Source organism: Ranitomeya imitator, chromosome 5 (assembly GCF_032444005.1).
Source record: "Ranitomeya imitator isolate aRanImi1 chromosome 5, aRanImi1.pri, whole genome shotgun sequence".
Classification (NCBI taxonomy): domain Eukaryota; kingdom Metazoa; phylum Chordata; class Amphibia; order Anura; family Dendrobatidae; genus Ranitomeya; species Ranitomeya imitator.
This window is the reverse complement of record NC_091286.1, coordinates 83,034,898-83,052,532: the sequence shown is the minus strand read 5'-3', so window position 1 is coordinate 83,052,532 and position 17,635 is coordinate 83,034,898. Positions and strand designations below refer to the sequence as shown.

Genomic DNA, 17,635 nt, shown 5'->3' with positions numbered 1-17,635 from the left:
TCCAATGTATAGGATGCGGTGATTTCGCACAATTCAGTGAACACAGGCGGAATCACCTGCGTTCAAAAGCCGGCAGCGCATTGAACGGAGCTGCGTCCAAAGTGCTGCTAATACTGACCATTCAAACATACCCTTATGTTTCGGACTTTGGTGATACATAATATGCCTGCAGTCTTTGTGTTCTAGGTCAGGGGTGTCAAACTGCATTCCTCGAGGGCCTCAGACCATGCGTGTTTTCAAGATTTCCTTTGCATTACACAAGGTGCTGGAATCATTCTGTGCAGGTGATTAAATTATCACCTGTGCAATACAAGAAAATCCTGAAAACATGACCTGTTTGCGGCCCTCGAGGAATGCAGTTTGACACCCCTGTTCTAGGTCATCACTTCTCAGAATTGTGCGTTGAGCACCTTACTCATTAATTTATAGGAGGAATAACAAAAGAACAAAACACAGGAGCAAAAAAAGATGCTCAGAAACAGTCATGAAGAAAACAAATATTTACTAAAACAGACATGTCCGGAGACCCCGCAAGTCCTCTTTACAGAGAATGTGTCACCCCCTGAACAAATTTAAGCTATTATTATGGGCATACAGGTATCAGATTGGTTAAACCAGTCTTACCCATGTGCCTCATAGCTGCGGTCTACATGTTGAGAAAAGCACTTTTAGTGTTGTTAATGATTTCTTATAAGCTCCAGGGGGTGCGGTGCATGTACGGTTATATGAACCGTATCCATTGATGGGCAGCGTCTTCATTTATCTTCTGCGCAGGTGAGGGACTGCACAGTAGCAGAAACTCGCCTGCCCAGAAGTTCGATGAAGACTCTGCCCATAGGTGTGTGGATAAGGTTCAAATAACCGAACGAGTGGACAAGGCAAGTGTGGGATTACAGCGCAGCAACTGCACGTCACAGGGCTGTGTGGCGGCATGGGAGGGGGATGTTATTATAATACAGTGAGGAAGTAGTGATTTCTTCATGCACTGCACGCCCCGGAGCCTGGACGAAATCATCAACATAAAACCTTAAAACTGCTTTTCTCAGCATCTAAAAGGACAGCTATGAGGTATACAGGTAAGACTTTAAAGGGAAGGTGCTGCATTTAATTTTTTGTATTAAAATGATTGTCTATATAAACAATTATTTTTAATACAAATTTACATTTTTTAACTTTAACATTTGTTTTAATATTAATTTTTTTTTTCAGCCACTGGGCGGCCCCATTTTGCTTTGCAGGAGTGTAAGTGTAGCTGCACAACACTTACACTCTGCAAATACAGCAGCCCTGGGCATAGACATCTGCAGTCGGCGTCTGACCCATTGAGCTGCTCCCTTCTCTGATGTGGCCAAGCACCCTGAGCCGTCCACATCACAGCAGAGGCAGGAGATCAGCGCCATCTTCCTGGAGCTCACAGTGCAGAAATGTTTCCTGGATTTCTGTGGAGCAGACAAGCAGATGGTCCATCCATGTGTACAAAAGACAGCGCTCTATGTACAATCCCTGGCTGCTCCACGCCCCGAACAGGGGGCCCCCCATAGACCAGCACACTGCTCTCCTGAAATACTCTGTGCTGCTGTCACCCTGCTCCATCCACCATATATCTCCCAGAATCCTTGCTGCCCGCCATTCTCTGTGACTGTCTACTTGTCGGTATAACTCTGCAGTCACCAACAAAATGGTTGCTCACTGGGTTCCTGAATATCATCCTCCCTTAGCAAACACCCAGGAGGGGAGGAGAGAAGACATCACAGTCATGTCAGCAGACTCCGCCCATAATTACTGCAGTGCAGTAATGTGAGCTAGTTGTACACTAGATTTCTGTCAAATTTCACTAGCTGCTCCCCCTAGTGTTTAAAAGTGGAAATTATAAACTTTTTAAAATTATTTTTCATATTTTAGTAAATTATAAACAAATATTTTTTAAGAAAATTTAAACATTAATTCTGTACATTTTTTCAATCGCTGGAAAAAAAATTTTTTTGATGGCACCTTCCCTTTAACCATTCCACTACCTGTATGCCCATAGGAATAGCTTAAACTAGTCCAGGGGGTGACAGATTCCCTTTAAGGATTTCTTTTTGGTTTTACACATTTCGTCTTGCATTGAACAACAAGCAAATGGGGATGCACAAATCACCAAAAAAGTCGAAATGGGAAGAATTTTTTTTATTTTAATCACTTCATATAAACAATTTATTTAGATTTTTTTTCTTCTTAATATAAATTACCTTCTATTCGATCATTTTTTCCCATTAAAAAATCCTCTGTGTAGGGCGTCATATCAAGTCGCAGAGGGAAAGAGAAATGTGTATTGACCTTTTCCTTCATCATGGTCACCATGTTAAATGTGTACCGCATTGTATTAAAGCTTAATATCCGAGGCAGCTTCTTAAAACAAGCTCTGAAATAAACGGCACACAATAAGTCAGCTCATATGATACAGAAAATAAAAAAACTTGAAACCAATGCATAGGATGGGAGATGTGAACAGCAAAATGGACAAAAACAAGTGACAAATTAAGACCGGGTTCACGTGAGCGATGAGGGTGCACTGGATTGAGAACATAGCCAAAAAGTTTAAAAAGGAGATCAGTCACCAAGGTTTGCGAGGCTAATGACCTGTAAAAGACCAAAGGTCTGCGGTGGGAGAGAGCACAGCAGAGCTGGAAGTTTAGCGCATGCTACACTTACAATTAAAACATCAAGAATGGATTTCTCAAAAATGACCCAATGAAATACAAGAAAGGTCTGAATGTAAGAAGCATTACAGGGGCTTTACAGTAATTGCTTTATTTAGGGGATGGATGTCCTGCCTACAGGTCCTCTACAAACACATCTATCTAGCAGGAGCAAAGCTGCTCTTTAAGGATATGCTCATGTAGCTGGTCTATTATTGTGGCAGATTGTCATTGGTAGATGCTTTCATTACGAAAATACACATTGCTTTCTTGCTGGAGTCCCATACTAGGCACAAAGGACGGACTAACCTTTTCTCTGCTCGCACCTTCTTTCCACAGTGAGAACACGTGTACATGTTGTCACCTTCCAATGTGTCCTTGATGGTAACTTCATCCAAGGATTCCTGGGAAAAGGCCGGATATTATATGTAATGGCTATAGACAGGGGATCTATAATATATCTATATGTGATGGGTGGATGGATGTTGTATTGATGGATAAAATGCAGCAAGATCTGTGTATATTCACGGATTAATGAAAAGTTATACTACTTATAAAATACTCTGTGAGCTTCCCAGTGGTAAGACGCCATTATACAAATCATTAAAAACACCCTTTTAGCCAGATTTATGAAGGAAGCAACTCTACGCAGAACCGTTCTATTTAAACAGAAAATTGGAGCAAATAAATGCAACAAAACCACAAGCAAAACCATAAAGAGTCCTCTGAAAATAAATTCCTATTTAGAAAGTTATGTATTTTTCTGTTATTCAATATCTGAGTCTCATTTACATATAACAGAATCTGTGGTATATTCTGTCACCAGACATGGCATTTGGCTTAAAGAGGTTTTCCATTTCATGCTCAGTTACTTCGGCTAAAACGGACATCCGGAGGCAGTGAGAAAGCAGCAACAGATGTGAGGTTTTGTTTGAGGAAAGAGTGGACTATTAGCAGCCACTGATTGGCTGCAGGGGTCACAATGTCACACGAGCCCTGGAAGACCTGGTGCCGACAATTAGGCTAGGGTCACATTGCGTTAGTGCAATCCGTTTAGCGCTAGCGGATTGCGCTAACGCAATGTTTTTAACGGGGCCGCGTCCCGGGGTCGCGGTAACGTCCCCACTCGCGCAGATCCCCGATCTGCGAGAGCGGGTAACGGACCACGGGCGCGCCTCGGACGCTGCAAGCAGCGTCCGAGGCGCGCCAGGAAACACCGGCGCGTCGCTAGTGCGTGCCGAACTGGCACGCGCTAGTGCTGTGCATTCCCATTGCCGTGAATGGGCGCGCTAACGGACGCGTTGCACGGCGTTAATTTCGCCGTGCAACGCTGTTTGTTAGCGCGTTCCCATTAACGCAATGGGAACCTAGCCTAAGAGTGCAGTGTTTTCATTTCACATGGGGGAATATAGTGCAAAGAGGGTGTCAGAGTAATGAACTACCCCTTTAACAAACTGCCCATTATGGACACCTGATATTTTCTTAGAACTTTAACCCTTTCAAGACCTCACTATATTTTTTATGTTTTTAAACTTAAGTTACTTCATACCCTTTTTATTTCTCCGCCGACTTAGCCATATTGGAGCTTGTTCTAAGTAGTAGATTTGACATTCATTTCACCATATAATGTACTGAAAAAAACGGAGATAAATTCAAGGGGGACGGCGTGTATGCAGGAGGCAAGGCTAAGCTCCACCTGCTCTTACCACTCAGCAGGTTACAATGAAGAGTATGGCAGCTGCATTTTAGCCTTATACATATTAGGCCTGAATAACTGTATCGTATACTATGAAGAGAATGGGATACATGGAGCGCTCAGCTACTCACATAGATGTTCTTCATATCCGCCACCTGACATCGGACCGTGTAGAATTCTTCTGCTGTTTGACTGACATGTTCACAGTCCTGGAGTAAGAGGTGAAATCGTTATATGGAAATCGCTATAAGCTAAAATCAATTTTGCTGTGCTTATATTGCATCCTTACAAAGCCTGGCGAGCCTCATACATGGGCTCTATTGACTAGTAAAGAACCCACAAGTAAAGCTCTCCTGGAATCATGCTAACACTTGTGGGAATCGTTTCTCCCTGCAAGCACCCCGAGTCGGGAGGGAAAATGCATTAAAGCGACATTTTCAAGGGTCTCCTGATTCATTAAACTAAATGCGAAATTGCAAACTGATTTATCAAAAAAATTAAATGTAATTGGCAGACAATAGGTCCCCTTCTATAATGTGCTGTCCGCAAGCTTAGCAGGAGAGATGGATAACATGACATGGAAGGGTGGGTGAATGATGGAAGGGTGGGTGAAGCCAAAGGGTGGGTGAATGAAGAGGGTTTCAGCCCTCCACAAGAATGGGCGGTGGGTTGATGGGAGGACCTCTGCCCCTCCACCAGAAGGAGTTGAGGGGAGGATCTCCGCCTCTCCACAAAAAGAAAGTCTCAGGGTACCGTCACACTGAAACGACGCTGCAGCGATACGACAACGATGTCGATCACTGCAGCATCGCTGGAGAGCTGTCACTCAGACAGCTCTCCAGCGACCAACGATCCTGAAGTCCCCGGGTAACCAGGGTAAACATCGGGTTACTAAGCGCAGGGCCGCGCTTAGTAACCCGATGTTTACCCTGGTTACCACCGTAAACGTAAAAAAAAAAAACAATACATACTTATCCTTCCGTGTCTGTCCTCCGGCGCTGTGCTTTCCTCTGCACCGCTCTGCTTTACGGCTGACCGGCGCTCACAGCCAGTGCAGAGAAGCACAGCGCCGGAGGACAGACATGGAATGTAAGTATGTAGTGTTTGTTTTTTTACGTTTACGCTGGCCCTGCGCTTAGTAACCCGATGTTTACCCTGGTTACCAGTGAAGACATCGCTGAATCTGCGTCACACACGCCGATTCAGCGATGTCAGCGGGAGAGCCAGCGACGAAAGAAAGTTTCAAACGATCTGCTACAACGTACGATTCTCAGCGGGGTCCCTGATCGCAGTAGCGTGTCAGACACAGCGAGATCGTAATGATATCGCTGGAACGTCACGTATCGTGCCGTCCTAGCGATCAAAGTGCCACTGTGTGACGGTACCCTTATCCTCACTATGGATAAGAAGTTACAGAGTATGACAGCTCGTGGACATAATAGACTTATGTCCACCAAAATGCATTTTTGACGTGTTATGGGTCCATTAGGGCAGCAACACTATTTTAACATTATTTTGGGTGTAACAGGAATGATTTAAAATGTTTTTTCTAGGCACAAAAATTTGGCTGAAATCTTATTATAAATCAGACTACTGCATTTTCTTAAGATATAACTATATGAAACCTTTTCTATGTGGCTCCGTAGACTTTTTGTGTATTTAGTCTTTAGACATTCTTTTTTCATGGAAATTTTATACATACCCAACACAAAACAAGACAACTTACCAAAGACACAACATTATTAGTAATTACTCCTCCAAATAAACTTTTGACCGTGTTTTTCTGTTGATTGTGTGGGAAAAAACAAAAAAGGATAAAGTTAAATAAAAAAAAAAACACCTGTTTTCATATAGTACAGATAATACGTAAAGCAGAGCTCACCAACTCGGGAGACATTTCTTCAATCTTAGTAATGAGGTCTGTAAAGAACTCTGTCATGTCTTTCTGTTCTCCGGTGTTCAGTGGCTGTTTGTCCATGGTATAAGTCTTACAGAAGGGTCTAGGATTATAAGCTTTACATTCACTCTCCTGTAACAAATGCAACCATTATCAAAACCCAGCCTCAGGTGTATGACACTGCAGACAATCAAAAGATGGCAGTCTACCCATCCGAAATAACTAGAAGTGAGAAAGGATTCATGTCATGCATCAAATCCTCAGTGAAGTAATGAATTAAATAAGCAGTAAGCGCCACCTAGTGGTGCTAGAACTTTATCATTTAAAGCAGAGGTCCCCAACCGCCGGTCCGCGGACCAGGACCGGGCCGTTGAGGTTTTTCAGCCGGTCCACGGCGCCGCTGACAGCTAGCTTCGCGGCCCTGCGCCTGGTCAGAGCACGCGCTGTGACAGCTCGCAGCTCCCGGCAGAGAACATTATGCATGACGAGGGGGCAGCCTTCCTGCGCAGCATGGTGTGTTCCTGATGGGGTGGGGCGGCAGGCTCTCCTCACTGACACGCCCAGTGGCGTATCTAGGGGGGGGCAGCCGGGGCATTTGCCCCGGGTGCAGCCGGCAGGGAGGGGCGCAGTCGGGCCGCCTCATTCGGCGGTCCGCAGTGTCTCCCCCCGGCGGCTGCATTCTGCCGTCCCCGGTCAGGGAGTCAGCTGTTCTCTGTGCCGACTGTCAAGCTGACAGCCGGCACAGAGAAGCTGCAGAGCGCCGGATCCCAATGTGTGCAGAGGTGGAGGGGAGCCCCTGCAGGGTGGCTGCGGCAGGCAGGGAGAAATCCGTGCAGCTCCGCTGCCCAGCGATCTGTCTTCCTGCTTCCTCTCACACAGACGCGCCGCTGGATGACGTCATCATTCAGCGGCCGGCTGTGTCAGAGGAAGGCAATGAGATGCTGTGGTAGAGTGCGAGGAGAGGTGAGAGGGGTGTGTGAATGTGTGTGTGAATGTGTGTGTGTGTGAATGTGTGTGTGTGTGTGTGAGAATGTGAATGTGTGTGAATGTGTGTGTGTGTGTGAGAATGTGTGTGTGAGAATGTGTGTGTGAGAATGTGTGTGTGAGAATGTGTGTGTGAGAATGTGTGAATCAAATTCTCATTATAAATGTCATAATTACATGATAAGTATGCACTAAGCTCCACCCCTCCATAACTCCACCCCCATATGACCAGAGCCCCACCCCTGCCCCACCCCCACCCCACCGGGCCATGGAAAACTGGTCTTGCTTAAAGCCGGTCCCTGGGGCAAAAAAGGTTGGGGACCTCTGATTTAAAGAGACGCTCATCAGAAAATGATTTGTTTAAATCGATTTTATGTCAAAATCTTTTTTTTGACATTTTTTTTTTAATATAAAAAATAAAAATCTTGCAATTGTCACACTGGCCACTTGGACTATTTTCTTCTTTTTTTTAACCCCTTCATGACATTGGGATTTTCCATTAATCTGTGTTCATTTTTCGCTCCACTCCTTCCCAGAGCCATAACTTTATTTTTCAGTCAATATGGCCATGTGAGGGGTTATTTTGCGGGATGAGTAGTACTTTTGAACGACATACTAGAAAATGGGAAAAATATTTAAAAATATTTAAAGTGCGGTGAAATTGCAAAAAAAAAGTGCAATCCCATGCGTGTTTTTTGTTTGTTTTTTGCTAGGTTCACTAAATGCCAAAACTGACCTGCCATAATGATTTTCCAGGTCATTACGAGTTCATAGACACCAAACATGTCTAGGTTATTTTTTATCTAAGTGGTGAAAAAAAATTCCAAAATTTTTCGTGAACTCGGGTCGGGTGAGGGCTTATTTTTTGTGCGCCGAACTGATGTTTTTAGTGATACCATTTTGGCGCAGATACGTTCTTTTGATCACCCGTTATTACATTTTAATGCATCGTCGCGGAGACCAAAAAAGTAATTCGGGCACGTTTCAAATTTTTTTCTCGCCACGCCGTTTAGCGATCAGGTTAATCCTTATTTCTTATTGATAGATCGGGCGATTCTGAACTCGGCGATACCAAATATGTGTATATTTGATTTTATTTTTATTGTTTTATTTTGAACGTTTATATATATTTTTTTATTTCATATTTTTTTAAACATTTTTTTTTCTTTTTACTTTTGCCATGCTTCAAATAGGCTCCATGGGAGGCTATAAGCTGGCATAGCCTGATCGGCTTTGCTACATAGCAGCGATCATCAGATCGCTCCTATGTAGCTGAATTACAGGCTTGCTATGAGCGCCGATCACAGGGTGGCGCTCACAGCAAGCCGGCATCAGCAATCATAGAGGTCTCAAGGAGACCTCTGGTTACTATGCCGACACATCGCTGACCCCCGGATCATGTGACAGGGGACGGCGATGCGCGCATTTCCGGCCAGATGGCCGGAAGCGATAGTTAAATTCCGCTGTCAGCGTTTGACAGATTCATTTAACTAGTTAATAGCGGCGGGTGGATCGCGATTCCACTCGCCGCTATCGCGCGCACATGTCAGCTGTACAAAACAGCTGACATGTCCCGGCTTTGATGTGGGCTCACCGCCGGAGCCCACATCAAAGCAGGGGATCTAACCTCGGACGTACTATCCAGTCCGAGGTCAGAAAGGGGTTAAGTGGACTAAATTTCTGCTTCAGGAAGCAGAACATATAATCAAGAATTGTAAACTAGTCAAAAGGATAACCTGCTTAACTGACACTCCACTTACCATTAAATAAGTAAACATTTTCTGTAATTCCAGTAAGGTAGTCTTATGTTTAATATCATCCAAATACTATAAGAGAAAAAAAATAATTTATAGTTTTATACAAAGAATAATGGTTCAGATTGCTATCCATTTTACCTTTCATTAATAAGCACCACAAAGTAAAATATTTCTTAAAAAAAAAAAAAAGATAACAGTGATTGACTGGGACCCCCACAGATCCTGAAAATCAGACTACAGGGGCTGACTGGAGCAGAGGTCTAGCACGAGAATCGACCATCTCCGGCAGTCCATAAAAGCGGAGGTGTATATAATCAATCCACACTTTAATCGAGTAAGACTCTGCAGAGACAAGGCATTGAAATATTTGGTAGCCCCAGTGATCATTGAGACAAAGTTTATGATCTTGATAGGGAATAATCTTAAAAAAATATATTTTCTTTTTTTCCGATCCTTTGTCTTATAACACAATTAAAACTGAAAAATATATAATGACTACTTTGCGTGAAGTCATCCATATCTTCCCTCCTCCTTACTGTTAGGTGTGCAGCTATAAAGACAACTGTCTGCAGTGGTCTCATCCTTCTGGCCAAGGTGAAGGGACTTGCGTTAGCCACCAGCCGAAGGTGAAGCAAATCACCAGGAGAATAACCTGAGCGTTCTCTGCAGGATTTCTACAAGGCGGTTTCAGGATCAAGCAGAAAACGCAGAAGACTAATAGTGAGGACAACTATATTTGTAGGTAAATATATAGTGCTTCATTTCTAGGCTTCACTACTTGGATTGAGGAAAACCTGCCGTTTTATTAAGGCTGGCTGTATGCAGAAGTCTCCTGCTATTTTGGTTAAACCTCTAACAGTATAAGAAGCTAGGGTATACCATAAAATACCCCCAGAAGACAGTGTCCCGAAATGCGCATCGGGGCTTCATACCACATCGCACAGGAGGTAGTGTGTCTCTCATTGCATACATTGTTTTTTTGTCCTTTTAGTTCACTTGTTCCTGTTGGTCTAAAGGGGAACCTGTTATGCCACTGTCTCCAGTGCATTGTTAGTGATGCAATGTGCATTACTAACACTTTTTTTTTTCCATTACCACCGGTGCTATAATCATGTGCAAAAAGCACTTTACATAGTTTGATTGTAACTTCTCATTTAGTCATGGGGGGGCTTAATTTCAGGACAGTTTATATGCTAAAAAAAAATTGCATGATATTTTCCCTTTAAGCTATCTTTGCCTTGTATGTATTTGATATAGTATAACTTATAAGGAAACACTGACGTGTGTCATGTGTATATATGTATTTTCACCTGCCTCCTGTAACATACTACATGTGGGATTGTGGTGCCCACTTTTTAACAGCTTTTAATGAATGATTTTTTGTATTGTAAGAAACGTAGTGTTTATTTTTGCTACATAAAGTTCTTGTGTATAATCAAATAAAATACCTTAGCAGTAAAGATGGCTTGTCTTGCCTCAGGTATCATGTAGAGTTGCTGAATGGTAGATGCCAAATAACACGTTGCTCCGAGATTCGTGAGTCCAACAAACCTGCATTCGGCCCGGACGTCATCATGTGGCCAGTAGTCCCATTTGTAAGGTGCGTGGGAAGCTGTGGTCCAAAATGGATGGTACATCATCAAGAAAAAGGCCCAAGTTAATGCCAAAAATCATATAGAAATATATTTTAAGAATAAACAAAGTTTAAAAACAATAAACTTCAAATCATTCGCCTTTTCCTCTACTGAAAATAAAGATTAAAAAAAATATATACACGTGGTATCGTCGCGTTTACAAAAGTCAGATCTATCAAAGTATAAAAACAAAGCAACCCGAGGGGCAAACACCGTAAAAAAAAATTATAACACCAAAATCACATGTTTTGGCCATGAAAACGCGATCAAAAAGTCACATCTATCTCAAAATGGTTTTACTAAAAAATGTTGTCTCACCACGCCAAAATGAAATCATCTCACAGCATTATTGGCTGAAAAATGAACACGTCTCTAAAAATAGCTACGGTAAATATCCCCCAAAAATTAAGCAAACTTTTTTTTCACCACCCAAAAAAAATAAAAATTTAGAAAAGAGGGATTTTTGGTTTCTTACCGCAAAATCTCTTTCTTGGAGCCTTCATTGGGGGACACAGGTAACCATGGGTGTATACTGCTGTCAATAGGAGGCTGACACTATGCAAATAAAGTAACTCCTCCCCGGCAGTATACACCCTCTGACAGGCACCAGGCAACTCAGTTGGTGCAAAAGCAGTAGTAGGAACAGGTAATATAAAACTCAACCTATGTACCAACCCACAACAACGGCACAACTTCAAGGGAGGGTGCTGTGTCCCCCAATGAAGGATCCAAGAAAGATTTTACGGTAAAAACCAAAAATCCCTCTTTCTTTCTCGCCTCATTGGGGGACACAGGTAACCATGGGACGTCCAAAAGCAGTCCCTAGGGCGGGATATTCTGCAGAAAAAGAGTTAGGTCGACCGGTCAGAAACCGCCACCTGCAGTATCCTCCTACCCAGGCTCGCGTCCGCAGAAGCCTGAGTATGCACCTTGTAGAATTTGACAAAGGTGTGAATGGATGACCACGTTGCGGCCTTGCAAACCTGCGAGGCCGACACTTGGTGATGAACTGCCCAGGAAGCTCCCACAGCCCGGGTAGGGTGAGCCTTCACCCCCGACGGAGGCCGTTTGTGTTGAACACGGTATGCCTCCAGAACCGCCGGACGGATCCAATGAGCAATTGTGAACTTGGAGGCGGGGAGCCCCTTTCGCCGCCCTTCCGAGACGATGAACAGAGAATCGGCCTGACGAAGAGAGGCAGTTCTGGCAAGATAAATTCTGGTAGCCCTGACCACATCCAACTTGTGAAGAGATTTCTCCAAGGGATGAACCGGGGAAGGGCACAAGGAAGGGAGGACAATGTCCTCATTGATGTGAAAAGCCGGAACCACCTTTGGTAGAAAGGAAGGAACCGGACGAAGAACCACTCTGTCCTGAGGCAGGACTAGAAAGGGAGAATGACAGGATAATGCCGCCAGCTCCGACACTCTTCTAATGGAGGTGATGGCGACCAAAAAGGCTACCTTCCAGGATAGAAGTGAGAAGGAAATGTCCTGAATCGGTTCAAAGGGCGTACGCTGGAGGTCGTCCAAAACTAGGTTGAGGTCCCAAGGCTCAACAGGAGGACGATAAGGGGGAGCTATATGAGCGACCCCCTGGATGAAGGTTCACACCTGAGGCAGGGAGGCCAGGTCTCTTTGAAAAAGAATGGACAGAGGGGAAATCTGACCCTTCAAGGTGCTAAGGAAAAGACCCGAATCTAGACCCGCTTGAAGGAAACTGAGAAGGGATGGAAGGGAAAAGGTCATAGGAAACAGATTGCTGTCCTGACACCACCGGAAAAAGGCCTTCCAACAACTGTGGTAAATACACGAGGAAGCCGGTTTTCACGCCCTTATCATAGTCTGGATGACGCTATGAGAAAAACCCGCGTCCTTCAGGACCGCGGCCTTAACGGCCATACAGTTAAATTCAGAGACCGAGAATTCGGGTGAAAGAGGGGGCCCTGCGAAAGAAGGTCCGGACGATCCGGAAGCCTCCACGGGACGTTCGATAGCATGTTCACCAGTTCCGCATACCAGGCCCTGCGAGGCCAATCTGGAGCTACTAAGAGCACGGGAACCCCTTCTGTCTTGATCTTTTTTACGACCCTTGGGATCAAGGGGAGGGGTGGAAACAGATAGGGCATCTGGAACTGGGTCCACGAGATCACGAGACCGTCGCATCCGACAGCCATCAGATCCCGAGATCTGGAGACGTACTGGGGAACCTTGTGGTTTGCCCGGGAAGCCATCAAGTCGACGTCTGGAACGCCCCACCGCTGGCAAATCTGGCTGAAGACTGCGGGAAGAAGAGACCACTTGCCCGCCACGATGCCCTGGCGACTCAGAAAGTCGGCTTCCCAATTGTCCACTCCTGGGATGTGGACGGCTGACAGAGGGAACGTGACCCTCCGCCCAACGCAGAATTTTTGCCACTTCCGCCATGACTTGCCTGCTGCGAGTCCCTCCCTGATGGTTTATGTAAGACACGGCTGTGGCGTTGTCCGACTGAATGCGGACTGGTTTCCCTGAAAGGAGAGACTCCCAGCGGATGAGAGCTAGGAAGATGGCTCTGATTTCCAAGAGGTTGATAGGGAGGCACGCCTCCTGAGCAGCCCTGGGCCGTGGGGTGGAGAAAAAACACCCCGCAACCTTGGAGGCTGGCGTCGGTGGTGATTACCTGCCAGCGGGAGGGAGAAATGACCTCCCGCGCAGAATCGAGGTGGACAGCGTCCACCAAGAGAGAGACTGTTTCACCCTGGGCGAGAGGCGAAACGGACGATCCAGGGAAAGTTGGTTCCTGTCCCAGGCAGACAGAAGGGCCAGCTGGAGGGGACGAGAGTGGAACGGAGCATAGGGGACCGCTTCCATGGAAGCGACCATTTTCCTCAGAACCCTCATGGCAAGGCGGAGAGACAGAGGATTCGGGCTCTTTAGAGCTCTGACCCCCCGGCGAAGAGAAAGGAACTTCTCTTTGGGAAGAAAGACCTGAGCCTGAGAGGTATCGAATTCCATGCCCAGGAACTCCAGCCGCTGAGTTGGAATCAGGGAAGACTTCTGGTAATTGATTATCCAGCAGACACGAAGAAGCGTGTCCAGAGTAAGCTGGAGGCTCTGGCTGCAATCCCGACGGGATGGACCCTTGATCAAGAGGTCGTCGAGGTATGGGATTACCAGAATCCCCTTCGAACGAAGAATGGCCATGACCTTCGTGAAGACCCTGGGCGCAGACGCCAGACCGAAGGGGAGGGCCGTGAACTGATAATGATGACCCTGGATCGTGAACCGGAGGAATCTCTGATGCCATACGCAAATAGGAACGTGAAGGTACGCATCTCGGATATCCACGGAACACAGAAACTCTCCCTCCATGGACGCGACCACCGAGCGTAGAGATTTCATCCTGAAGCGCCGAATGCGGAGATGGTGGTTCAGCTGCTTGAGCCTGAAGTGACGATCTCCCTGACCCAGGCATCATCAACTACTGATAGCCAAACCTCTGAGAACAGAAGAAGTCGGCCTCCCACCCTGGAGGGATTTCCAGGTGGGGGCGACCCGTCATTTGTTAGAAAACCTGTGGCCCCGAGATCCCGATGGTTTTGCGGGGTGGCTCTTAGCCCTCCAGCGTGGTGGAGGTCTGAAAGAAGGTTTTCTTCGGTCTCCCTGTGAGGAAGAACGGTCCTGGTTGGAGTTTCCTGAGGCGAAGGACCGAAAAGGGCGAAAGGACTGGGGCCCCTCCTGTTGAAGGGACGTTTGGGCTTGGACTGGGGTAAGGAGGTACTCTTACCCCCTGTAGCTTCCGAGATCATTTGATCCAACTGCGTGCCGAAGAGTCTGGAACCCTGGAAGGGCAGACCAGTGAGAGATTTCTTAGAAGCGGGGTCAGCGTTCCACGCTTTTAGCCATAGAATCCGGCGAATGGCCACAATGTTGCTATTAGCCCTGGTGGAGCAGGCCGCTGCATCAAGGGAGGCATTCATGAGGTATTTTCCCGCAAGAGAAATCTGATCCGCCAAATCAGACAGTTCCTCAGCAGGAGCAGAGGCCAAAATGCTCCTGCGCAGGGTCTTGGCCCAGGCTGACACAGCCTTGGCTACCCAGGACGAGGCGAAACTAGGGCAGAGGGAGGCTCCGGACGCCTCAAATGCCGATTTTGCTAATGCCTCGATTTGCCTGTCTGTGGGGTCCTTAAGGGAAGCCGCGTCAGGGATAGACAGAACCGTCTGCGAGGATAGCCAGGAGACGGGCGGGTCGACCTTAGGGGACTCAGACCATTTTGAGACAAGGTCGGAGTGAAAGGGGTATAGCACGTCAAGCCGTTTCCTGTCAGGGAAACGCTTACAAGGGTTTTCCCAGTGTGTAGAGGTAGTGTTGTCAAACTCCTTGTGATTAGGAAAAACCCTAGAGGGACGTTTAATCCATTTAAACGCAACGGAGACGTCCTGAGAGCTCGCTTCATCCTCCTTAAGATCAAGCGTCTGAATGATAGCCGAAATAAGGCTATCAACCATCTCCTGTGTTCTGGAAGTCTGATCTGCATCAGAGTCAGATTCCGACAGAGGATAGATCAGACCCGACGTCCGCCTCTGAGGAGGGGGAACGGGCAGATAGGGGAATCCCGTCCAGGGAACTGGAAGAGGATCTAGATAAGGTCCTTTTTCTGTCTCTTTTGTCCGGTCTGCCTCTGTGAGGGTCTTGGACAGGTGCGAGCGAATTGCCGTGTGAGGCGTTCGTGGCACTGGTGGCATTAGAGAGAAGCGGGATACGTTCAAGTGCCTGGACCAGGGACTGAGAAACCTTAGTCAGGTCGGACACTGATTGAGACATAGCAACAGCCCACTCTGGGGGAGGGGGGGTGCACTCATCCCGGGACCTAGGAGCTTCCTGAGGGGCGGACATGATGGGAGGAACTCAGGACTGGCAGAAGGGTGAAGGCTGACCTGAGGCCCACTTTTTCTTACAGTGAGCGCAGGCGTAATGGATGGCCGTAGTGGCAAAGGCCGGAGTGGGGTCGGACATAGGTGGATATTACCTTGTCCTGGAGCGGAGAAGTACTGCCGGGAGGAGTTGAGCCCGAGAGAGCAGTAGCGCTGAGCCAGCTGAAAACCAGCGACAGCGGTAGCCGCAGGTGCCTGTGTTCCCCTGAAATTCTTCTGTCCCACGCGGTGAGCCAAGCTGACAGGGAGCAGGAAGACACAGAAAAGAGTGCTGGGACAGTGCGATGCTGTGGGCGGGCACAAGCGATGAAGGGGGAAGCAGGAGAAATGCCCCCAACTGCGCTGAAAAACTCCTGGCCGCAATAATGCAGGCAGCCACAAGGGGGCGCGTAAGTGCCGAAAGAAGGAGAAGAAAAGACGGGAGAAAAAATTCCTGGCCGCAAAAATACAGGCCGCCACCAGGGGGCGCAGAAGTGCCAAAAGAAGGAGAAGGAAAAAACTCCTGGCCGCAATAATGCCGTCTGCTACCAGGGGGCGCAGAAGCGCCGAAAGAAGGCGAAGAAAAAGGTGGGAGAGAAAGAAAAAAAATGGAGGGAGCGCGCTGTTTGAATCCTGAGGAAGGAGGAGAAATGCTGGTGTGCAGCAATAGAAAAAAACCGGCGCCAGAAACAAAAGGTAGCGACCCTTCTTCCCTGATGCAGCCCTTTTACTCCCCTAATAAAGATGGAGATGTACCCCCATGTGATGATCCCCCTTAGAAGATCGCTTGCCGGGCGGTGTGCAGGCTGGGGGTGGGTGGGGGATGTTTCATACTGTTGCTTTAAGATCCCCTAACTGGGGTTGAGGAACGCATCAGGATCCCTTGTAGGATGGAGGGTCCTCGAAAAAGTCCTCCTTCCCGCGCCACGAAATCTGGCGCAGAAGACGGCGTCGACCCCTAACCAGGGGGAGAGGGTCACTGGAAGTGACCGCCGTCTTCCTCTCAGCCCACTCCGAGGAGAGGGATGAGGAGAGGGATGAGGAGGGGAACGGGCAGGACTGGCCACCGAGGAAAAGGGTCACCCTGAACACCCGGGTGACAGGGGACAAGTCCTGCCCAGCGGGTCCGAGAGGGTGCAATATGGGTGATACCACACTGCTCTCTCGGTCGCTCAAAGTGGGGAAAACAGGGTGAGAAAAACTGCACCCTGTTACCCTGAAGGAAAAATCTGAAAAAGAAAGGGAAAAGGTTAATAAACAAAACAAATCCCTGTAAAAAGAAATGCGGATCTGGGGTTAGATCCAGGTCCGCCTCCTACAGACACTAAGCAAAAACTGAGTTGCCTGGTGCCTGTCGGAGGGTGTATACTGCCGGGGAGGAGTTACTTCTTTATTTGCATAGTGTCAGCCTCCTAGTGACAGCAGCATACACCCATGGTTACCTGTGTCCCCCAATGAGGAGAGAAAGAAACGGGATATGTTGGGTATCGCCGTAGTCTTATTGATGAGGAGGAATCATACTGCAAGGTCCTTTTACCACAAAATGTACACTGTAAAGACTTTTCCCTAAAAAACTGTCAGAATTGCATTTTTTTTTTCTTTCATAATTTCTTTCCTATTTTCCAGATGTAGTGAAATGAATGGTGTCATTCAAAAGTACAATTTGGACTGCAAAAAAAATAGGTCTCTATAAGACTTATGGGGGCAGAAAAATAGGGATTTTTGTGTGCTCACCGTAAAATCCTTTTCTCCGAGCCATTCATTGGGGGACACAGACCGTGGGTGTATGCTGCTGCCAATAGGAGGCTGACACTAAGTAATACAAAGAAAATTAGCTCCTCCCCTGCAGTATAAACCCTCCTGCTGGCTCTCAGCTAACCAGTTCGGTGCAAAAGCAGTAGGAGATCAATAACAATATATGAGCGTATAGCATGTCAGATTATAAAAAACAAGCATAAGCTAATAACAGGGTGGGAGCTGTGTCCCCCAAGGAATGGCTCGGAGAAAAGGATTTTACGGTCAGTACACAAAAATCCCTATTTCTCCTTCGCCTCATTGGGGGACACAGACCGTGGGACGTCCCAAAGCA

General features: G+C 46.8%; 1 protein-coding gene across 2 annotated transcripts in view; it reads right to left on the bottom strand.

Moving 5' to 3' along the window:
• Positions 1 to 17,635, bottom strand: part of USP34 (ubiquitin specific peptidase 34) — a 282,270-nt gene that overhangs the window by 94,535 nt on the left and 170,100 nt on the right. For both annotated transcript variants that reach the window (XM_069768887.1, XM_069768888.1), the window contains 7 exons: positions 10,464 to 10,627; positions 9,019 to 9,084; positions 6,260 to 6,406; positions 6,104 to 6,160; positions 4,509 to 4,586; positions 2,991 to 3,085; positions 2,232 to 2,404 (listed from right to left, as the gene is read on the bottom strand). In XM_069768887.1, coding sequence (XP_069624988.1) covers positions 2,232 to 2,404; positions 2,991 to 3,085; positions 4,509 to 4,586; positions 6,104 to 6,160; positions 6,260 to 6,406; positions 9,019 to 9,084; positions 10,464 to 10,627 — 780 coding nt within the window. The remainder of the gene's footprint in view (positions 1 to 2,231; positions 2,405 to 2,990; positions 3,086 to 4,508; positions 4,587 to 6,103; positions 6,161 to 6,259; positions 6,407 to 9,018; positions 9,085 to 10,463; positions 10,628 to 17,635) is intronic.